We start from the raw sequence: 24211 nt of genomic DNA, 5'->3' as shown, positions 1-24211 counted from the left end.
ATTATCTCAGAATCAGTATCTAGGGCAGAAAATAATTTACTCAAAAGTACATTGAAAATTCAGCCCAAGGCCCTTAAGACTATAAAAAAAATTCAGGTGTCCATGAAGTACCACATGTAAATGAGTCTCCAGAGGGCAGACAGCAGTTTTTTTAAAAACCCCGTGTGTGTGAACTTTGGAACAGGCAATTCAGGAGCAGAAGTCCTGATTTGAACTTCAAGCTTCTCTGAGAGCCTGAACACTTGCGATAAGACACTGTGTAAAAAATAAGAGGAAACAGGAAGTTCATGGGCTGACTGGCTTCATTCACAGCAGGTAACAAAGCTTGACAGCTTGAATAAGCATTCTTTAAGAACTTCTCTGAGCTACCTCTGTAAGCCAGAGGAGATAAAAAATTTAGAGAAAGAAAGAATGCACTTGCCTTAGATAATTTGCCAGTCTCTGCAGACTCCAGCTGTCAAATCCAGGGGGAGCAGAGTTACTGCTGTGGGCTTGGGATGTCAGCAAAATTGCAGCCCATGTTCAACTGAGGCTTTGGAAACTAAGTGTCAAATGTTCCAGGCAATCATGCAATAATAGGTGTCCTTTATTGAAATACTCTAAAGGCCATAGCTAAAGCTAACAATTCTGACTTGCTTCTCTATCAGAGAACAGGGTGGGGACTTCATACCCTGCCAAGCTTTCTTTTAATAAACTAAGAGCATGTGTACATTAGAGCAGGCAGGTGAAGTAACTCAAGGATGAACTGAAAACACATCTGAAGGAACACAGCTCTGCCAACAAGAGAAATGGAGGGGGCGGGAGCAGTATTAAGTGGCCAAACCCACTCATGGTTGCTGTGGTTGGCCTGGTTTATAAATACATTGACAGCTGCTATTAAGACTCAAAGCCGAAGAAACTGATGGGAAAAGAGTAAATTCACCAAAGAGTGACTGAAAAACCATCCCAGTCTTATGAGAGGTGGGATCATCTTCTCAGAGAGGAAGGATAGAATTCATTCATTCATTCATTCCGAGTAGACATTTAGGAACCCAGGCGTTGTGCTGGTTATAGGGGATTCCAGGATGAAAGCAGCAAGGGCCCTGCTATTTCAGATGGCTCCCAGTGCGGTAGGAGTCAGGCATGCAAAAACAGACAATGGATCTGACCATGCCAGAATGGAGAGTCCGGGATGAACCAAGCTCAGGGAAAGTCCCCTGGGGAATTTGGGACAGCTTCACAGGGCAGGTGCTATCGAATTGAGGCTCCAAGGGAGTCATCAAGTAGAGAAGGAGGTGGAAAAAGAGGGGGGATAATTCAAGGCAGAGGGAGCAATCCAAGCAACAGCCTGGAGGGAGGCCCCTGGAGCAGGAGGCACTTGGGGAAACACTAGTGTGTGTAAAATATTGTGAATGCACGGCGCTTGGGAGCTTTGAGAAATGAGCCTGGAAGGAAAGCTAGGCCTGATGGAGAAGGCTCTTGTTTGCCTTGCTAAGGCATTCAGCTCTTGTCTTCTAGGTCTCTGGTGTACCCCCAAGGCCTCGGGGAACGCTTGGAGGATGAGAGACAGGCAAGGCTCCACCTCTCTCCGCCCTTCTCCTTCCATTGCCACAGCTTCCATCAAAGTAGCCCTTCTTCATCCTCACGGGCTCGTCAGTGGTTAGAGCATCAGCATGTAGACTGAAGGTTCTCTGTTCCATTCTGGTCAAGGGCACATATCTCTTTTTATAAATGTAAATATAACTTTAAATAAGTAACAAATGACCATTTTTAGAACAGTTTTAGATTCACAGCAAAACTGAACAAAAAGTACAGAAAGATGCCTTTCCCCCACATACACACAGCTTCCCCCACAATTGACATCTGTCACCAGATTGGTACATTGGTTACAGTCTCACATTGACATGTCATCTTTGGGTTTGGGCAAATGTATAGCGTCATATATCCAGCATTATAGTGTCATGCAAAATATTCCCTGCCCTGAAAATCCTCTGCGCAATGCCTAGTCATCTCTCCCTTCCTCCTAACCACTGATCCATTTACTGTCTTCATAGTTTTGCATTTTGCAGAATGTCTTATAGTTGGAATCATGCAGTATGTGGCCTTTTCATACTGGCTTCTTTCACTTAGTAATATGCATTTAAGCTTCCTCCATATCTTTTCACTGCTTAATGGCTCGTTTCTTTTTAGTGCTTCACATTACCTTTTGAAGGGGGTGGGGAAGCATCCTTCTGCCAAACAAAAGTTTAAAACTGCTCTAGCGTGTGAAAAAACACTTAAAAACTTGGACTGGGAGTCACAAACACTTAGTAAGCCCCTCCTGTGTGCCAGGTTTTATAGTCTCTGGGATACAGAGCTTATCCAAAGATTTTAGTAGTTTTGAAAAGGTCTTAGGAAGGACTAGCTTCTGTGTTTGAGAACAATCCAAAGTATTGTTGACATAAAAATATAACTTTTATATTCTTTGATGTCTCTGATTACCCAAATTTCTGGATAACTTTTCATACATTATGTTTGAAAGTTTTATTCCATCCCTTAAAATCAGAACTATGTGTTTATATTACCATCTCCTCGATGCCAAAGCCTGGCTGGGGACAGCAGTGCCCAGGCTAGGCTGCCAGGAGCTGTTCTGGGCTCCTCCCATGCCATAATTAATTTTTCAGTATAGTGTAAAGTACTATTTCAAAGGAAAATGACTCTATGTAGGGTTTTAATTAAATGGGATCTCCTAAGATTACAGTTATACCGACCTGGTTTTATGATTTAGTATTGCTCCGTTTTCTTCTTTAACATAAATTTCTACATATAATTACTGAAAAGGGAAGGTCTCTGTCTCTTAGTTAGAAATGGAGAAAGAATCAGTTCATTTAAAAAGTCCCATGCACAGTTCTATGGGAGATGCAAAAATAACCCATCTGTTTGATACAGCTATGAATTTTCCATTAGGAACAGGATGTTGTAGATTTTTTTAAAAAAAGCTAAAATCATTAACAGTTGGTACCCATCAGGCACAGATAAAATAAGCTAATCTTTATGTGTAAATTTATAAATCTACAGGAAACATGGGAACTGGGATAATTTAGGAACTTTTTGAATCTTTAGGTTTTTGCTAAATTATCCCTTATATAGTTTCTCAGTTTTCATTCCTCTACATTTCAAAAAGATTCTTAGTCAAAAAGTATGTGAATCATTTTATATTCTTATTTTGAGTTATTAGTGATATTTAATACTATAAACATCATAAAGCACATAGCCCAAGAGGGAGAATTTGAAAGAACTGCTGTAAAATATTGTTCATTCTTCTTTACAGTCTATTATCTTGTTTTCACTAGAAGTTTCTTTGCCTCACCATGGAATAAAAATTTATTTCTTCACATATCCCGATAGTCTGTGAGCACAGACTGTGTTTTTTATGTAGAGATACACCCAAGTTATTCAAAATTGTTACTGTTTGGGGAGAGTAACTCACTGAACCATCAAAAAATATATCCCTGCACAAATGTAAAAACTTGATGTGAACTTTTTAGAGGTAAAGAAAGTATAATGGAGATTATGTTGACTTTCAAACTCCTTGATATCTCTGTTTTTCCAGAGAGTTCTTATTCACAGTAACTTACTGTGGAAAGACAAAAGATAAATCCAAAAAAGAAATAAAAACATATATTTGAGCACATACTATATTTTAGGCCCTGTGCTTAGAGTTCACAGAAAACAACAACACTTTTAATTTTAATACTAGATCCCATTTTAGAAGATATTGAAAATATTTTAATTTGTTTTAACAACAACAGAAATTGCCATTTAGCCCTAATGTCCCATAGTAGGTGTCTGATTTTATTCTAACACTGTGTTATTTCACTTATGTGTACATTTCTTATATGAGGTTTTCCAAAGAACAAAATGAATCAGGCACATTAATGGAACATGCTAGTTATAAGTGCTCTGGAAATTTCACTGTAAGAAATAATTTTCAACACACAAATGTCAGTAAAAAAAAAAAAGAGAAATTTTGACCAAGAAACTTAGGACAAAATACTAACAAAACACAAACACTTCCTCTCTTTCATATTCAAGAAGTAGGAACAGCTATAATTAGTTGAAACCCTTATTTATGAAATGGATTTCCCTGTGGAGTAATAAGGATTATTAAAAAAAACACACAAAAGAACCCACCTTTGCTTCTTATTATACAAGTAACAAAAATTAATTTCAATTATGTGGGCAAAAAATTAAAATACACAGAAGAAATATTCATCTAAGAATTTTTTTGCCTCTTTTATTTTAAATTTTCATAAAAAGCTTAAGGTGCTAAATAAATCAATTCAGGAGCCATACCTACATAAGGAAATATAAGGAGCTTAAGCCATGGATTTCAATTATTGTGTACTATTAATTCTAACATCTAAATGTGGAGAGTGGAGAAAGATTTGTTTTCTGGGGAAAGATTTAGGGAATTGAAATTTCATTCCTATCCTATGCTCACAACAGCCTCTGTAGAGCAATAGCCAACCTCGCAATTCTGCCTTATAGCACAAAACTGCCTTTTCTAAACTCCTCCCCACCCTCCATTCTCCTTCCTTGTCCCTAAACTTTACTGATCAGATTAAAAGAGAAACAGAATAAAGTGATTGCAGGGAGATTTGCCCTGAGACAAATCTTAAAACAAAATGGAGCTGGCAGCATCCCTTGGCACTTAAGGACATAAAACCTTAAATCAAAGAAAGAAGGAAAATATAAAAAATGTATCATTCTCTACAAGGATCACAAAGAACCAAATGTCAATCTCAGCCATTTAGCCCTCAAAACCTTAAGCCTACACATGGACATTAGAAGAATGTCTAGGGTCCAATTCTCCTCTGGTTTTTCTGGGAGACCCAGCCCTCCAGCCAGTTCCACCTCAGCCTTGCCTTATCTAAGACTGGATTCCCTTCTGCCACTGCCTTGACCATTGGTTCACCCTGCCCCAGATTTCTCAATGACAAGCACATCTCATTATTGCCCAGCTCTTAGCCTTGGCTCCGTAATTCTTAAGAGTTTGAGAACTTAATGCCCAGGATGACTCTGTGCATGAGGTCTCTCAGGAATACAAGATAAAACCTGTCCTCATGTTGAATTGGGAGACTGGGAACAGGGAGGTGGCCCAGAAGATTGGAGGCAAGTGTATGCCATTCTTCATCCACAGACGGGGCAGTGTGGGGACAGAAATAGATGTGAAGCTTATCTGAAGCAAGATTGGTGGAAGAGACGTTTAGGAAAGCAGGATATTGTCACAAGCACTTAGAGCAAACACTAGGCTGCACCATTTGGCTCGAGGGGGTGCGGAAGGGGGAGTAGGCATCACTACCAGAAAGCAGCATGGGGCTGGGAGAGACCACGGCCTTGGAGACCCACTTCTAACCAGCTGTGGAAAGTCTTGACCACTCAATTCCTCATCTGCAAAATGTGTAGAATTCTTCAAACTGTGCAAAGTTACCTACTTGCACTTCGAGCCCACTTTGATTCCACATGGTCTTTACCACTTGCTTGTCTGGTTCCAAGCTCTTTTACAAAGTGCAACTGTGAAAGCACCCCCCACTCCCCACCTGGAACTTGAGTGATATTATTGGTTCTTGCAAGAAGAGGTAATCAAAGTGTTTTTTTTTAAAAAAGTCTATTGTTATCACATTTGTTAGCTCAGGCCAGATGCTCATTAGCAATACCCTAGAAGCCAAAAATGAAAGACCGGGTTGCAGCTTGAATCCTAAAACAAGGGCCAGGCTCTGGAAAACATCAACAGATGCAAACCAGACCAAAGAAGAATGCCTTGTCTGCACCATTTGCATAAAATCAAGCCTTGAGCTGTGTCCCACGTGCCCAGACATAGGTCCTCATCCAGTTTATCTGCAGTAGCCACAACTGGGTTGCTCAGAACAGTGTTTTGTTTTCCAGTCACCTGGGATGCTTGTTAAATATAAAGATTCCTGCATTCTACCTCAGATCTGCAGATCCAGAATCTCAGAGTGGGGCTTCTAGAAGATAGTTAATGGCCCAGAGCTGTAGGAAGCATTGATTTGAAACTGGGAATTAATGCTCATGTATGGCAGATGCTGTTAAATGCCCACCAAATTTCACTGAATCCTCCTAACAACCCTGTAAACTAGTTATTATTATTACCCTTCCTCCCTGTGCTACTGAGTGATAGAGTCAAAATTTCAGCCTAGGGCTGCCTAATTTCCCCCTACCTGCTCAGCCACTCACTCTAATGCCTCCCCAGCAGGAGGGTAGATCCATTTCATTCTCTTCAACTAGTAGCACCAAGGGCAGTAAGCCAAGTTTTCACCTCTGTCACCTGTTTGTACATCCCAACCCTGTCATCTGAGACTTCCCCTTAGGCCAGATTTCTTGGTATCTGCTTTCTGTCTGTTTGGTGTGGTCTTGCATCAATATGAACATTAAGGTACCTGTGTAACTTGCATGTCTTACTGAAAGAACAGTGCTGTCTCCATACCATCCTGTTATTAAGAGTGGAAAGTTGGTTGGGTGTGGGAGGAACTCTGGAATAAGTTTGCTTGGATTTAAATCCCAGCTCCAACTCCATCACTTACTAGATACTTGAACTTTTGAGGGCAAGTTACTTAACTTCTGAAAAATGTGTATGGTAGTAAGAGTTGAGTAAAAGAATGAGAAAGACAAGTCAGGGTATAAAGCAAAGGATGAGATACTCAACTATCAGTATGGGAAGAATCCAGAACTGTGGTCTTCAGCTCTGGCTGCAATTAGAATAATCTGAGAATCTTTTAAAAATTCTGATGCCAAAGTCCTGTTCCCAGATATTCTGATTGAACTAGTCTGACGAGGAACCAGGTCAGCAGAACAATTGGAAGCTCCCAGGATATTTACATGTGCAGCCAGAATTGAAAACCACTAGTCTAAATGGTGAATGAGGGAAACAATGCATGTGCCCTTGTGTCAGAGAAGCTTTCTTACTAGGGCTGCAAAGCTCATGTTTTAAAATGTTTATTTATTGATTCTACAAACTACTATTAAGCACCTACTATGAGCAGGCTTCACTTCAGTGGCTAGACTTAAAAATTCTAAACTTGGTCCTTGCCTTCAGGACAGTTACAGTCTGATGGGGAAGTTATTTGCAAAAATAAATTATATAATTACAATGCAGTGTGGGCAGTGTGGTAATAGTGGCTTGTTCAGAGCTGTAGCAGAAGAGAAAATGAAATGACTCCTCCCTTCAAAGTCCAACCACAGAATCATGAAACTATAGAGATGAAGGAGGCTTAAGGTCCCTAATTTTGTATATAAGGAAACTAGAAATGAAGGAAACTAGAAATCACAACTTTCTCAGGGTTACAGAGTTCATGGAACAGAGACCTAAAATATTCACTTTGACTCACCAGAGGAAGTGTTAAAACACTGTGTCCGGCAGAGCTAGACTCTGAGGCTGAAGTTCTAGGTCCTGAAAAATGAGTAGGATTTGGACATAGGGACATGGGAAGGTCTACATTCTCAAAAGACTCAGCCCAAAGCTCAGAGGGAAAGTGCCCATAGGGTAATGCCCTGGCCCTGGCCTCAGGTAGTAGCCAACAGTTTGGTGCCCCTCCTCCAATCAACACTGGTCCTGGGCTTACACTCGGTCTTGCTTTCCATGCAATCTGGGAGGCTGCTCCCACCTCAACTCCACTTCTCTCTACGAATAATTCTATTCAAATGAGTTAATGAACATGTTAATTTTGCCCAGTGTGTTGTCTAAGTTCAGTGAGATCAGGGGTTTAAATCTCTAACCTTAAATTCTTCAGTGATATAACAGATTATAATAAATAACTCTAAACACCTCTAGATTAAAGAGCTTTTGATCAATTGGTCAACCTTGATTACATTAACCTGGAATTGACATGTGCTCTATTTGCAAAACTTAAAATAGTTAAATCCATAGTGAAATGTGGTGAATTGGTTCTCTGTTCTCCCCCTTACTCTGACCTAGATGTTTGCTCTTGATGTCTCACCTTCTCTCACACCCTACATTCTTTTAATCGGCAAATACTATGCCTCTCTTTGAAAACCTAACATAAATTCAAACACTTCTCACGATCCTCTCTACCACCACCTTGGACCAAACTGCTGTCCATCTCACCTGGATTATCACAACAGCCTCCTAACTGTTGCTTGAGCTCAGTCTCAGAGTTGGAGGTGTGTCCTCAACACCTCAGCACATGATCTTACTCAGGGAGTATCAGATGGTCTTACTTCTCTATTCAAAACTCTTCATTGGCCTCTCCAAGGTCCTTCCATTAATTGACATGACCCCACATGATCTGTTCCTCATGACCCCTTGGACCTCACCTTCTCTTCTCTGGCCATACTGGCCTCCTCATTGATCTTGAACATTTCAAGCCCTCCCAACAGATGCCCTCCCCCAACCCCCCTTAACTCCCCTACACACACACACACCCTGGAACACTCTTCCTCAAGATAGCTACAAGGCAACCTCCTTCACTTTCTTTGGTTTTTTTCTCAAAAGCTTCTTTCTGTGTGAACCTTATCTGGCCACTCTATCTAAAACCTCAGCACCCACCCCCTAACATGTCATGTACCCTAGCCTTATAAAAATGAGTCTCTTTAACACTCATCAATAGACATTATGCATTTTATATTTTAGTTATATATTTCTTTATAAAACTATAAATAAACACTATATTTAACTTACATTTCTTTTTCTGTCATTCCCTATAAATCTGCTTCATCAAAGGAGAAATAATTACCAGTTTTATTCACTGTTGTATCCTGATAATTTAAGTACAATGGTAGACTCAAATACTTATTGAGTGAAAAGATGAAAAAAAGTTAACTGCAGTACAATAAATATTACAATTGCATTTATATATTTCCTTCTTGATAGCTATAAAAATCTTTCAAACCATAAGCAAGCCAAGCTGCAGTATAGGAAAGGACATCACCAAATCTATAACTTTAAATTGATTCAAACTCAAATTGAGGGACAGTCTACAAAGTACTTGATCAGTACTTTTCAAAAGTGACAAGCACAAAAGACAAGGAAAGACTGAGGAGTTAGCACCAACAAGAGGAGACCAAGGAGACATGGACACTAAATGTTACATCAGGTCCTACACAGGATCCTGGAACAGAAAAGAGGACAGTGAAGTTCCAAAAGGGCCGTAGTTTAGTTACTAATACTGCACAATGTTAATTTCCTAGTTTGATAGCTGCCCTATGGTGATGTAAGATGTTAAAGGGCCAGGGAGGTATCCTACATGAACAAATATTATATCTAAACGTCTAAGTGGCCCTTCATATTTGAACAAGAATGTCATTTAAATGATAGGCACGTTTCCTGAATGAACAACAAGAAGTAAACCACCAACAAGGTAACTAAGTAACCAAGATAGGTGTGTGTGTGTGTGTGTGTGTGTAAAGGCAGTTTTTCTTTTTTCATTTCGCCAGTCATTTTTCTGTGCTATGGTAGGTGTGTGCCAAGGGACCCAAACAGATTTTCAAAGCATATATTCTCTGGTGCGTGAAAGGGTTTCATCAGAAGATACAATAACAATTCAAAGTTCTCTTTATACTCCCTCTGCTTTTAAAAGGTTATAAATAACAAATGTCAGTTTAGTAAAACCATCTTCTAAATAACATCCCACTAATATGAGACTTCACAGTAAAATAATAATACGCCATCCGAACTCTCAAGAAGGCATGTGCTCATTAGAGGCAGAAAAAAGATTAAGAAAACTTCACCGAGAGTTTTCAACAATCACATTAACTAATAAACCACATTAGATCTTGTGGAGGTGGGCAGTAAAGAATGAAATCGCACAAGCAGAGTCCCCTGCCTGGAAGCTGCCACTCTAACCTCTCCATCAGGAGGGAATATGTCCTATTGTAAGTGGCACTTCCTCCGGGGTGGCTGCTGGAACCTGCCCATACTGTGCCATCCACACACCCTTCCTGGAGGCCTTGAAGCCAGGGAGGACCCCCCACCTCTCCAGGGGGCCCATCTGAGAGGGTACCCAGGGACCAAGAGAAACACGTTAAATCACCTCGGGACTAGGACTGTTAATGAGCATTACTCATGTTTGTTTGCTGAGAAATTTATCCAATATTTTGTAGATTAATGACAATCCAAAAGGCAATTTAATTTAATTTAACCAACAATTATCAGCCATCTACTAAGGATTCACTTCTATTTTAGGGATGTGAAGATAAGAAGATGAATGAAATAAAACTAACCCTCAGAGAGTTTACTCCCTAGTAAAAGATATAAAGTTGGTAAACAAATAACTATAAAACAAATGAGCATCAAATGTCTAAAGGGCCGGGTAGGTAGTAGCTTCCTCAACAAAGTAAGCTGAGTGTCAGAGTAACAAACACCCAGAAATGGAATTGTATATATATCTTAATGTAAATATATATGCTATCCATATTCTATATTATACTAAAATTTTCAAACTAACTGAAAAAGAAAATATTTAATTATTACTTTTTTTCATAATTTATTACTGCTTTTATTTGGAATAAAAAACCTGACAAAAACCCCTGGCTGGTGTAGCTCAGTTGGTTGGGGGTTGTCCTGGGCATCGAAAGATTACTGGTTTGATTCTTGATCAGGGCACATGCCAGGGTTTCGGGATTGATCCCCAGTAGGGGGCCTAAGGAGGCAACCAATGGATGTTTCACTCTCACATTAATGTTTCTTTCTCTCTCTCCCCACCCTCTAAAAATCAATAAACTATGATTTAAAAAACAAACAACCCCTGATGTCTTTTATTCCATACCAAGGTATCAGTCAGGTCCTATATCTTTTAACTGTGAGTATGGTATACAGCCTTAAATACTTAAACTAAGGTTGTTAGGTAGTTTTATTCAGATTCATTTTTCAGATTCCTATTTCTAAAAATAAGCTTTTCCCAACATGGATAGAATTATTGTAAATGATTCTTATAAATAGGATAATCTCCTCCAAGATCTGTATATAATCCTGGCCATCAATGTTGTCATATTTAGTCTTCAATACCATTTTGTACTATGCTTTGAGAACTTCAAATCATAGTCCTTCATTTGTGCTATCAAAAATTAATTAAGAAAACTAAGGCAAATAACACTGGTTTATTTTCATAAAGTTTGAAATCCATTATTCAATGGCCCAGTTTCAAAGAATAAATTTTAGGCTATCAGCTTCATTTCTGGAAAGTGACTGCAAAGTAGAAAAGTGGACTCAATTATTCTTTAACAACTGAATTTCCCTAAGACTCTATTTTGTCAGGACTGAGAGAAGCAAAGTCGATATTTATGCAAATACTTGTAAATGCCCCTATAGAAAAAATTCAAAAGGTGTAGACGAGTTGTAATGTCAGCAAGAAACTTGGAATTCGGAGCCAGTTTTTGCTGCTAAGTGGAGATAGGACAGCTCCATTTGATGTCATAAACAGTTAAAAAAATATCTGTCATCTCAGCACAAGTAAGCCAGCAAATTCATCAAGCCGACACTGACCTGATTTTGCTCCAAGATATAGAAGAATGGCCTGTTCATGGCATTAATTACTGAACTCGTGGCTTGTCTCACTTTAGCTTTTTAGCCCAAAGTAACTCCTGATGAATGAGAAAGTTAACAAACTTATAGACTTCAATGTTTAGCGCCCCTACAAAATACTGCCGCCTAGGAATCTGTTGCTTGGCAGTCTAAGGTCAGCCCCCCCCTTCGTGAGAGCCCCACCTGTAGTCAACTTAACCTGGAACAGTGCATTCTGCCTCCGCTGGTCTGACACCTTTCTCATCACAAAGTAAACTATTCCCTGATGTTTTGCCTTGCAGAACTTCTTGTTCAAAGGTTCTTTGACCTCTCCAAAATTCTCAAAACATCACCAGGAGCATAACTAACAGCGTGCTACTATTTATTTCTGTCTTCTTATTTGCTGCAATAGAAAATGCCACCAATCATTTAACTTATCCTGAGGGTTTTCAGCCATATTTTTTACATGCTGAGCTACAGTGTTCCTGGTTATACTAAACTTCGCAAACGCTTGTTTTTTCTCTGGACACATGATTTCTGCTACATTCAAAAGAGACTCTTCTATAAAAGCATTGTCAGTGGAAAGGTTTTAATGCCCTGGCAAGTTTTTCACTTAAGAGAACTGCATTTCACAGCAAATCACTTATTTTACTCTCATTCAAAAACACACACTGCCATTTCTCCAGTTCATTAAGTTTCTCAACGCCCATCTTTTCTGTATACCAGCCTTGGCTGCTTTTATTAGGGTGCCTTAAGTTGTCATTTTTCTGTGCAAATAGTTTTTGTTTTCATGTTCTTCACACACACACACAAAACTACACTCTTATTTTTTTCTTGAAATCCTCAACTCATGTTTTTAGGAGATGCACAAGTTCATTTTTCTCTTAATTTTACAATAAAAAAATAGTAGTAGAAAATAACAACTGCTTTTGATTTCAGTGTTGAAAATGAAAAAGAAGGTGTGGGGACTTTGAATGACTGTGGAGGGCATAGCCCTTCCCAGAGGACATTGCCCCTCAGATTCAGGGATGTCTGCCTTGTGAGGACACCAGCCTTCTGTTGTTAAAGAAAAATCTCCTAATTATGTAAATGTTGGTAACTTATTTGAAATTTATTAAAATAGCAAGTGGGTCAACATTGTTCTAGCCAGGCAGGCAAAGCAAATCTTTGAGTGCAGCCTGTAGGCTGCCCATCTGCAACCTCTGAGGATAGAGAATATAACACTCAAATAATTTCTAGCTTACCTTGTTTTAGCCCCTTCTTTGTTTGAGAAAAGGTACAATTACATCAGAATTCTATGGAGTAGGAAATCCAAGTGTCCTAATCAATCTGGAAAGAGTCTAGAGGCAGTGAGCTGTAGCAAGGATACCCTTCATGAAGTTAGGCATGTGTGCGGAGTCCTGGGTATTTCACTTATTGGTGGGTTGATGTTAGATTCCTCATTTGGAAACAGGAATGATAAAATTGCCTTGTAAGTTTGTCAAAATGATTACACACAATATTTTTTAAAATCTTATAACTAATGTGCGAATGTTTATTCTTTTCCAGGAACATGGGTGACGTTTGGAGGTCAAATTTCAGATGAGGTAAGTTACTTTTGTCTCCCATTATGCTAATCAAAGAAAATACAGAGAGAGCTATGGGGGAGAAGAATTCTTCCTCAGCCCCTGGGCGTTTTACAAAGATAGTATTTTAATCATGGGAAATAGCTAAAATTGACTCAAAGATTATTTTCATCTGGCTTCAGATGAGCTCAGCACAAAGCAAATATAAACATGGGATCCTGGGATGACCACACCGTATGTGCTGGGTGACACAGTCATCAGTGCTGCCTCTTGAAGTGAGGATGTCCCCATTACTAGGACAGTTCAACCATGTATTGAAAAGCCCCTTGACAGGGATCTTATCAAAGGGAATCAAACATGAATCTAGATAACTCTCTGAGGTGCCTCCTAAAGATGATCTGGCTTCATTATAAAACCAAAATAGATGTTGTTCATATGAATATTTTTAAGTAACGGTAAGACTGTATTATCGTCTTATAGAACTTAATTTTCAGAGTTTTACTTTTATTTTCTCATCTGTAAGGTAGTTAGGGTTCCTTCAATTGCTGGTAACAATAAACTCAACTCAAATTGGCTTAACCAATAAAGGAAAAACACTATTTTGACTTTCACACTAGAAGTGTAGACTCAGAACAAGCCTCAGGGAAAGAAAGGGGAGGTGAGCCTCCTTGGGCCTCTGGGCTCCATGGAGGCCCTGAACCAAATCACCCTCATTTTGCAGATGAGGAAACTGAAATACAGAGAGGTCAGATCACTTCCCCTAGTGTATTTATCTGTAAGCGATACACTTAAGAGCAGAAGTCGGTCTTCCAACTTAGCTCAGTGATTTCATTATTCCACGTTGAGGTCTTCAAATGCTATAGTTGGGAAACCTCTCGACATTCATTTAGTCTAACTCTCCATCTAGGAGTCTCCATCTTATCTTAAAATTTCTCTCTATTTAAGTTTTATTGGACATGAACAACAGTGTGGGGTTGGAGGGGGGATAGGGTGAGGTAGAAGAGGGCATAGAGGGGGTAAAAGGTGGTGGAAAAAATAAAATAGAATAAAAGATTTATTATGTACGTTTCCCAATAACAATTTATCAGTATGTCATGTGACATGGCACAAGGATGATATTATAATACAAGCACAATAATTTCTTAAACACGGAACAGACGTGATGGGAAAAACTATACTTGTCTTAATTTTTAATCTCTACTTAGGGTAAATGTCATAATGGTACCAAATTAAAAGCAGGAACAGCACCTTTGCTGCTGTCTTTCTAAAGGATTTGCAGGGACTCCATTTTGCTGGCCTCATAATTTTCTTGGTCAGCCAATTTTAAAAATAGGAAAATAGTTTATCTTGGAAATGTTGATGAAGCAACTTCAGCCCACAATCAAAACCATAATGGAAAAATCAATTTTAATTATTTGTGAGGTGTGGAATTTCCTATTTGGCTAATAAGTCTCAATGAAAAGCCGGCCCCTCCCCCCCGCTCTTTAGCACTGTTCCCCCTTAGCTCTGCCTCAAGCTGCCCACGCTCTCGTTCAGCAGCACAGCGGAGGGGGCAGGAGCCTGGAGCTCTGTTTTCAGGCTGACAGCGAGGAGCTGGGTCCCTGGGTCCCCCTCCCTCCCCTGTGTGTCCTGTGGCCTCAGCTGGCTGGACACTCCGATGGTGTCTGCAGTTTTGCAGAGTTAAAACGGTCACAGTCCTGGCTAACCCTTGGCTCATCAAAACAGCCTGCTCAGCCTTGAGGAAGGAAGGCCCAAACTTTTAAGTCATGAGTCACCCAGGTGCCACAACCTATTGCCTCCGAGGAAGGAGAAGAAATGGAGTCGGCTCAAAACAACTGATCGATGGGGTCAGAGAGATGACAGTGCCAAAGACCATGTCCAGCAGTGTCTTCCAAGCAGAGCGAGACGGCCTGTCCACCTCCCTGCGCTCCTGACCCCGGGACCCCAGCGCCCAGGGAAATCCCTCGGCCCGTCTGTCTGGGGGAAGGATTCGCCCTTCCTATATATGCTGGCCGCATCTTCTTGCGTTCTTTCTTACTGCAGCTGAGAAAACCAAGGAGTGGGTAGGGAAATTTCAGGGTTCCTAAAGGCCACCGGAGGATTCAGAATTGCTGCCTGGGCTGGGAAACTCGTGGCGTTTCTGACTGACCGCCGCATCCTCTTGCAGGTAGCTGAGCGGCTGATGACCATCGCCTACGAGAGTGGAGTCAACCTCTTCGACACGGCCGAGGTCTACGCCGCGGGGAAGTAAGTCGGGACCTGTTTGTGTCCCTCAGGTGGCACCAAGAGACGCTGCCCTAGCCACTGTGGACATGCATGTCAGTGGCACTGCTCTTCTCCCTCCCTCCACCTCCATCACCAGGGCTTAGGGATACTGACCGCCTCCCGCCTCCCGCCCACTCTGCCCACCCAAACCTCCCCACCTCTGGTTCCTGTATGAAAAACGGACCCGAAGCAATTGCCGTGGCCTACATGAGGGGCAGGGTGGCTGGGACCAGAGTGGTGGCAGTATAGATCAATAAATATTAGTTCGGTATATGAGTGAGCAAATAAATGAGCAGATTCCAATATGGTTGTTCAAAAGCTACATCTCATAGTTCTCAGCCCCCAGGGAAACTGGGCCGTTCTCTCCCCTGGGGAAGGAGAAACTGATTTTCCTGTTTGCTGGTAGCATTACGGGTAGATCAGAGCTCTCATATCTTTTCTAAGAGGGCATTTCAGTCCCCTCTCTGAGGACAGAGAGGGCTGCAGAGAGGCCTCGATTCTTTTGCTGGGAAAGTCACATCTACCTACAACCTTCCCGTGGACATGAGAGCAGGATTGGCCTCTAGAACAGGCTCACTGCTAAATCAGAGCACGTGGGTAATGTGCCCTCAGACAGGCCTCCAGGTCCATGTCCCCCAGTTTCCGGCACGACAGGCACGTTTTAGAACAGAACAGGAACACCTTGGCCTCCTCCTGTGAACGTGGACGCGGCTCCAAATCTGAAAGGCACTAAATCGCAGGACAGCGGCTTGAGCGGCTCTGCAATTTTCTGACAGGGTTGTGGTGCCTGGTCCCCGCAGGCTCATTCCCACCCCCGTCCAGGTGAGAATTCCAACCAGAACGCCAGCCTTGCTGAAGCAGGTTCGTCGCTGCCTGGTCAGAGCGCATTTCCCTGCGCGGTGTCCTCCAGGGGCAGGTCTGCGTTTAAGGCCCATGAAGGGGGTTCAGGGCCCGCATCCCTCATGCTTTCTGCTGAGTCCGAGGAGAGAATGAAATTGATAAGGCCTTGCTCCTTTCAACATCATACCCTTTCGCAGTGTTTTCTTCTGCTGGATCCTGCGGGGTGCTAAATGGGGTGAAGGGTGAAAAGGGAAGGAATGGTGAACACGTCATTAGAGTTCTGTTCCTATTCCTACTGTGAAGAATCATCAGTCCTGGCTAATTACTGATTGACTGTCAGTGTGTAACAGAGAGAGGTTCCCACTGCGCAAAGCAAGGTTGCAAAAGGAACCGTGAGGGCGACAGAAGGGGAGGGAGGAGAGAACACTGTGGAACATTCAGTGCATGTCTGGGGCGTGCTCCATAGCTCACTGCATCGTGGCTTATTGCCAGGCTCCCAGATACATTCCAACAATGAACTCTCCATCAAGACACATAATGATTATCGATGACTTCCATCTATAGGACCCTAATGGACAAAGTGCTAATTCCATTGATGTTCCATTCACAAAGACTCTGAGAACACAGCTGCTTCTCACAAGTTGGTCTTACTGGGAGGGACCTAGAAGAAAGTTTTAGTCCCCTCAAGCTTGGGTCCCAGTGGGCTAGAGAGATGGGGAGAGGACAGTGGATATACTTCTCCACGACCCAGCCTTAGGTGCAGGAAGGACACCTTTCTACATCTCCTATGTCCTGCTTCTATGACGATGTTTGTCACTGGATCCCAGGACATTCTCGATGTGGGCCACTGCACCTGCAACCCTTACGTCTGGGACATCTAAACCCACGCACTGGTTCTTGTATCCTGCAAGATCTCCTGGGAGTCAATATTGTCTGTCTAAACAGTATGAGGTCTCATTGTTTTCCCAGGTCACAAATGGAAACCACAGCAAATAGAAGGAAAACCTTGACTCCCCTTGGACACCGCCAAATAGGACATTTAGAGATGAGATCAGTGGTCTAAAAACACCAAATTGCCAAATGCCTACACTGTTTCTTAGTGTCATGACCACAGGTAGTCTCCTGCCAGCATGTCAGGATTTGGCAGGTGCTACTGGAATGCTCTGGAGCAGGATTCTGCAGGCACAAGCAGAAACTGTGCTACCAGCCGAGAGCAGCTTCTATTTTCAGGACATGGAGGCACTGAGAGTTCAAATAGGGAATGCCTCTGGTGTTTTGGATTGACTCTTGCATTCCCAGGCCACTGTACCCTAAGACATTGTCTGTTTTCCCCTCCAGGGCTGAAGTGATTCTGGGAAGCATCATTAAGAAGAAAGGCTGGAGGTAATGCATTCACTATCATCATTTATTTGCCTTTAAATAGACTTTTCCAGAGAAGGGAAAATAAAATTGAATGACAATTGACCAAAAGGCTGTTCAAAAAGAAGTCAACTCTTAGTTGACTTCCAAAGAAATGATTTATAGTGGTTGGAAAATAAATACCAGCAAGTTCATTATTTGTGCTTCAAAATGTATTGACTAGTCATTAATCACAATGAATTACCATGGGGTCGAGCTGAGAAGGAGGGAATTTTCAGGAGGTATTCGTCAATAAAAGAAAGGGGCATTTTCATGGCTTCTGACTGCCATTTATGGTAATTTGGTGAAGGAAGCCAGCTGACAGGAACCTTATTATCTATACACATGTATTTATGTTCATTGTTCATTTTATTAACTACTCTGAATTAACATCTCCAAAAGAAATGGTGAAATAAGAAGCCCTTTGGAGAAATACCCCAGTTCTCTTTTCTGCCAGTGTCTCTCCTGTGTCCGGGCAGCCCTACTGTCTGAGCGTTCAAGATCGTGCTTCATCTGCTCTCCTTGAGGGCTCCTGTTCCATCCCATCACCTTCTGTAGCCAAAGCCAGTGGTAGTAATGGATGCCATAACATCTGGGGGCAGGGGGAACAACACCCTCCGTTTCACTATGCATGTCAGCCCCGATACCCCCTTCTTCCTCAGCATGAGTACATCAGGCAAAGTCCAGCAAAGACCATGGACAAGCCTGAGGTCCCCTTCTGCTCTGGTGTAATCTCTGCTGATGACCAAATGAGTAACAATTCAGTGGCACTAGTGAGACAGCTGTGCCAAGAACACTGCTCCCTGCATATGCACAGCTTGTATAAAATTTAGTCTAGGAAAAAGGGACATTCTCAAAGAATATGGCTCAAGGCTGATGCTATTATGCTTTCCACAAAGCATTTGCACGTCCTCTGGAGGGGAAACGAGAGGGGTGGGACACAGCGCCATGTGTTCTTGGGGCTGCTTGCTCCTCACTCTGAAAGAAGCGTTTGGTAGGAGTGGAGGGTCTTGTGGAAACAGAAAACCAGAAATTGATGGAGTTGTCAACAAATAAAGTTTAGTGATCTACTTTCTCCTCTAATTCCTCTTCCTCCCTAACTACAGGGACTGTAAGAGTCTTACAAAAGAACTGTATTCAAATTTAAATATGGAAAAATAGCCATGTTCCCAACCAGCCCTCCGCCTTGCTGAGTTACCTGCCCACTCAGTATGCTGGCCCACCCACCACTGCCCAAGGAGGGACTGCATCCGTTTCCTGGGGCTGCCGTAACAAAGTGTACAAACTGGGGGGCTTACCCCAACAGAAATTTATTCTCTCATACTTCTGGAGGCCAGAAGTCCAAAGTCAAGATTTGGGCAGAGCCACGATCCCTCTGAAACTCTGGGTAGAATCCTTTCTTGCCTCCTCCTAGCTTCTGGTGGGTGCTGGCAATCGTTGGCATTCCTTGGTGCACCTACAGCTCTTTAACATCTGCCTCTGGCACCATCTGGCATTCTCCCTTCATTTGTGTCCATGTGTCTTCCTATGAGGACACTAGTCATATTGGATTAAGGCCTCACCATTCTCCAGTGTGACTTTATCTTAATATAACTAATTACATGTGCAATCACCCTATTTTCAAATCAGCTCACATTCTGAGGTACTGGGAGTTGGGACTTTAATAGTATATCTTTTTTTTTTTTTAATATATCTTTATTGATTTCAGAGAAAGGAAAGGAGAGGGAGAGAGAGAGGGAAACATCAATGATGAGAGAGTCATTGATCGGCTGCCTCCTGCACACCCCCGACTGGGGATCAAGCCCTCAACCCAGGCATGAGCCCTGACCGGGAATCGAACCCCAATCACTTGGATCCTAGGTGGATGCTCAACGGCTGAGCCATGCCCAGCCGGGCAATAGCATATCTTTTTGAGGGACACAATTCAACCTATGACAGAGACCTTGGGGATGAATCCACCAGCAGCCCAGTGAGACCTGCAGAGAGGGATAGGCTGACAGTGTCCACTTGAGGAAGGAGAGGAAGCCTCAGTGCAGTGGCTCTTTGCCCCTGGATATCCAGAGAACAATAAGCCATCGTCCTCCACAGTTTGCAGAGCCTATTTTATACCTACAAGAAAGTAGATGAACATGCATCTTTCACAAACTGCCTTTCAGTCTTGCAAATAAAAACTCAAGCTATCACCAGGCAACAGAATATTTATATCCATTCCCCTCTATCCCCAGAAAACTGGTGGTAAGATAAACTATATCATGATAGCATGGAGTCTATTCAAGCAGTTTCTACTGGAGCATACTTGGCTTCTACTCCCAGGGCCACCACTTGCTAGCTGTGCTGTCCAGGACAAGTTACTTCACTTCTTTGAATCTCAATTTCTCCACCTGTAAAATGGGTGTCTTAGCTGTTCCTAAAGTGTCATGCTGGTAAAGTGACATAAAGTGTGCAAAAGCCTTTTGAAGGCTGTGCTATGTCAAAGGAAAACACTCATATTATCATCCTGTGCCCACCCTCAGTGCCTCCGGGAGGTCAGTGATGATTTGCGGGGTTGCTGTCTACTCTCGCTGTTTGAACGTGAGTGTTAGTGCGCACGCCCATAGGCCCCACATTTTACAGAGAGCCTAACTGCGGGAAAATCAGTCTGCGGTGGGGGTGCGTGGGTAGAAGGTGCAGCTTTGGCAGGCACACACGCTCTGAGTGATCCAGAGGGCTGCGTTCATCTCTCATACTATTCCGTCCGGCCTTTTGTGGAAGCTCTGGAAGTGTTTGCTAAAGCAGACCTGGCTCCCCAGCCCTGGCAGATCACTACTATCCTAGGCACTGTGAAGTCAAAGGATCAACCTGGAAAGTGCATCAGCTCTTCTGGGCTGTGTAATCTTCAGATGCTTATGTCTGTAGACCTTCCGATAGGGATTCAAATTTTTTCAGGGAATTAACTTCAGTAGGATGGGGTTGCTAATATTTCCTGCAAATTTTTCTTGTTGCCGCCGAGTTGTCAGACTTTTCACCGTCAGTCCCCATTGGTTATCGTTAATCATACTAGGCTCACTCCTGCGGGCCCTGAGGCATCGCCTCTACAGCTGATGGAATTATAAATGCTTTATATCAAATATTCCCAAAGTTTGGTCTACACCTTTGAATCGTAAATGATTTTTTTCCCGAGACGAGTTCAATTGAATTACATACCTGGAGAAACTAAATTACACTGAGATCTGCCTCCCAATTTTAAATTATATGACTATAGTTCTCAAGACATATTTCTTATTCCACGTTCATAATGGTATTTCCTCCCTTTAAGTGTGATTTTCAGAAAGTAATACATTTGCTGACAAGATTTCCACATTGTATTCCCTTAAGAGTAAGGTGGTAAAACTTTAAGTTAAGGATTTTTTAACTGTTTTCCTAAAATAACATTTCCATTTAATAAGACACTCATAGACATTTTATTCCTACTTATTGACTATTATAATTTACTTCATATTTCCATGTAGTCAGTTGCTGCCTGTGGATGTGATGGTTGGAAAGGGTAGTAACTCAAAGCCACTAGGTCCGTGGTCCCTGGAGAGAGACTTACCCCCAGGAAAGTTCATACCCCATCAAGGTTATGTGAGCTGCTAAGGGAGTGTTAGTGGGTGGCCGTTTGTTTGAGATCCTAAAGCAATCCATCATTTAGCCCTCTCACTTACCTTTCTCATTTACTATTTCTGACCCTCCATGTCTACCGCTTACCTTTGCTTTGCCAGCACCTGTTCGAGTCCCCACTCTCTAGCTTCTCTTTGTTCTTACGTTTTAGTGATATGAATGAACAAATTGATCTCTTTACCAACTTTTTAAAAATGTGAGGTGCAATAAATGTTTTTGGTATCATAATAATTATATGACTCGGTACAATAACCAACAATTTATTTACTGTTTCTCTGTGTTTGTTTCACATTGCAGGAGGTCCAGCCTGGTCATAACAACCAAACTCTACTGGGGTGGAAAGTAAGTTAAATAACTTTTATTTTCCCTACTTGGCAGGAAACAACTAGGAGTTCATGTTTTTATCTTTTTAGGCAAACATTTTACACCTAACACACTGAAATCAATTGGTTTAGAGAGAAAAATGATTGTTTCTTACTTGAAGGAAATAGCAATTGGCCTAAGATTCCTTTTTAACAGGATGCTCCCAAAGAGTTTGAGCTCAAAGCATGTGGTCACTTGTTACTAAGTGATTCATGGAGATTTTTCAAATACCAGCCTCATACTTAGAACTGTTTCCAAAACAGAGTTCAAATTTTGGAAAAAGGAAATAAGCACATACCATCACAGAGGAAAAGATACTCAAATCTGCCAACACTCAGACTCCTCCGGAACGCGAAGATAAAAATATCTTGCCTGGCCGGAGCGTAAGTCTCTGATCATTTCTGCAGAGGGCTCTGAAAGTGCTGATCTCACTGAGGAGTAATGCAGAGCTTCCTGCATCACTCGCCCTCGGGCGACAGGAAAGAGAAGTCCTCTCTGGGGTGGGATGCAGAACAAATGTCACAGGATGAATTGGCTTCTGATGGACCTACTGGTGTTTGAACTGGTACTTACATCATTCGGCAGGACATAGACATCTTCGCCTTTAAGCCAAACGTGTAAAAATACAGCAAGCTATCCCATACACCTTTTCATGGAAATCCCAAGGATTTCTTAACAGAAAAACCAAACAAACAAAACCTTAGTTACCTCCCTATAAATAGATGGGGAATAGTTAAAAACCAAGTTGGAGGCAGAGGCCAGTTTTTTAGAAATCTTCTAATCAAAATCTATGTGTACACACAGATACATGCACACATACTTATTCATATTTTATTGTTGTTTTTGAGCCTACTATGATGAATATGAAAACAGGAAAATAAAATTTAGGTTTTTACTGCCATTGTAGTCTATATAAAAATAAAGCAACGTGGTGCCTCTGCGAATCATAGATTTACATTTTCTGTGCTCTGACTCGTGGTGCCATTGCTTGGTATTTTTGCAGGGATACTCAAAACCTTAACTGTGATTTAGAAATAATCAGGAAGTGAGACAATCTGCAAGAAACAATATGTAGGAGAGTATTGCATACAGTATTATCTAATATACTTATAAGAGATTTAAAAAATCACCAGAGGCGAATGGTAAACTACCTTGCTTTTAAAAGAGGTTGCCAAAGGTATTAACGTTGAAGAAACATCAGTGCTTTCAAACCCAAGGACCACATTCCTCTCTAATTGACCAGAGTTTGAGAATGGTCCAAAAAGGCAAAAGTCCTGGTTGAAAGTTTATCTTCTTAGGATACTAATTTAAGAAAAGCTGTTTGATCACATTTAAAAAGACAATAGTCATTTATTTCTTTTGAAAGTCAAAAGACACTTTCAAATTCGCTTCCTTTCTCAGAGAAGCTAATGGCATCCGCAGCCTGGCAACCGTGCAGTAAGCTCACGCACTTATATCGAGCCTTCCATTTTATTTTATTTTACTTATTTTATTGGGGTCGGTAAGAACAAGGAGAGAAGGTTGAGCCGTGTGTCAAGTTACATACAGACAGGGTGTGGGTGGCTGCGCTGTTATCCCCATGGCGTGGTGACAGCCACGGGTAATTCTTCTCCTGGGGTCTCCGAAGACGAGCCCAGTGTGCTCCCCACCCGCCTTCTCTCCTCAGCCTGCAGTGGTGCAGAATTTGCCAAAATCAGGGCCTGAAGTTAGCAGTTCAGTCTAGGATGATTATTCCCCTGTACTTTTGAAAGAGCAATAAAAGAAAGCACACCCCACTCAGTCACCTGCTTCTTTCTCTTGTCAGAGCTGAAACGGAAAGAGGGTTGTCACGAAAACATATCATCGAAGGTAGGCACTGCTGCTTCATTCTGCTTTCGTTTGTGGGCTGCTTTCATTTGTGACCCAAGAAAGGCATCGACCGGATAGGTTCAAAACACATTGGGAGGGGGGGAAATTCTCCATAAAAAGAACCACAGTCAGCCAGGTTTCTTCCTGGGATGTGTTGGGAGTGTAGCGATAAAGAGGGAAGAAAGGAAACTCAGAAAAGGGCCAAATTTTCTAGAACTCTTATCATTTACAGCTATGCTAACATTAATAAAACACTTCCATACAGCTTCTTAAAAGGGTTTTATTGAGATATAATTTATATATTATAAAAGTTTACCCATTCACAGTGTGCAATTCATTGGTTCCAAGTATAATTAGAGTTGTGCAAATCACCAGCATAATTTGATTTTAAAACATTTTTATTTCCCCAAAAAGAACCCTTGTAGCTATTAATAGCCACTTCCCATCCCTTCCTTACCCTCTCTCCCACAGCCCCAAGCGACTACTAATCTACTTTCGTCTCTATAGATTTGCCAATTCTGGACATTTCATATAAATGAGATTGTACAATATGTGATATTTTGTGACTGGTTTCTTTCACTTAGCATAATGTTCACCCATGTTACCACATGTGTCAGCATGTCATCCCTTCTTATAAACACAAAAACATATATATTAAACCAATGGAAGTAAGCTATACATATTACTTTTACAGTAATAATTATTTGGGGCTTCAAAATCAGACAAACATTGGTTTGAGTTCCAACTTTGTCATTTAGAGCTGGGGGACTGTGTAAATTACTTAACATCACTAAGG

The 24211-nt window shown here is 41.6% G+C and overlaps 1 protein-coding gene across 1 annotated transcript in view; it reads left to right on the top strand.

The window, feature by feature from the left end:
* Window positions 1-24211, top strand: part of KCNAB1 (potassium voltage-gated channel subfamily A regulatory beta subunit 1) — a 158286-nt gene that overhangs the window by 93443 nt on the left and 40632 nt on the right. The window contains exons 3-7 of the mRNA XM_087818362.1: window positions 13046-13083; window positions 15230-15309; window positions 17506-17550; window positions 21502-21546; window positions 23372-23415. Of these exons, the coding sequence (XP_087674488.1) occupies window positions 13046-13083; window positions 15230-15309; window positions 17506-17550; window positions 21502-21546; window positions 23372-23415 (252 nt within the window). The remainder of the gene's footprint in view (window positions 1-13045; window positions 13084-15229; window positions 15310-17505; window positions 17551-21501; window positions 21547-23371; window positions 23416-24211) is intronic.

This window comes from Miniopterus natalensis, chromosome 6, assembly GCF_054644295.1.
Source record: "Miniopterus natalensis isolate mMinNat1 chromosome 6, mMinNat1.hap1, whole genome shotgun sequence".
NCBI lineage: Eukaryota > Metazoa > Chordata > Mammalia > Chiroptera > Miniopteridae > Miniopterus > Miniopterus natalensis.
This window is presented reverse-complemented; position numbering and strand designations above follow the sequence as displayed.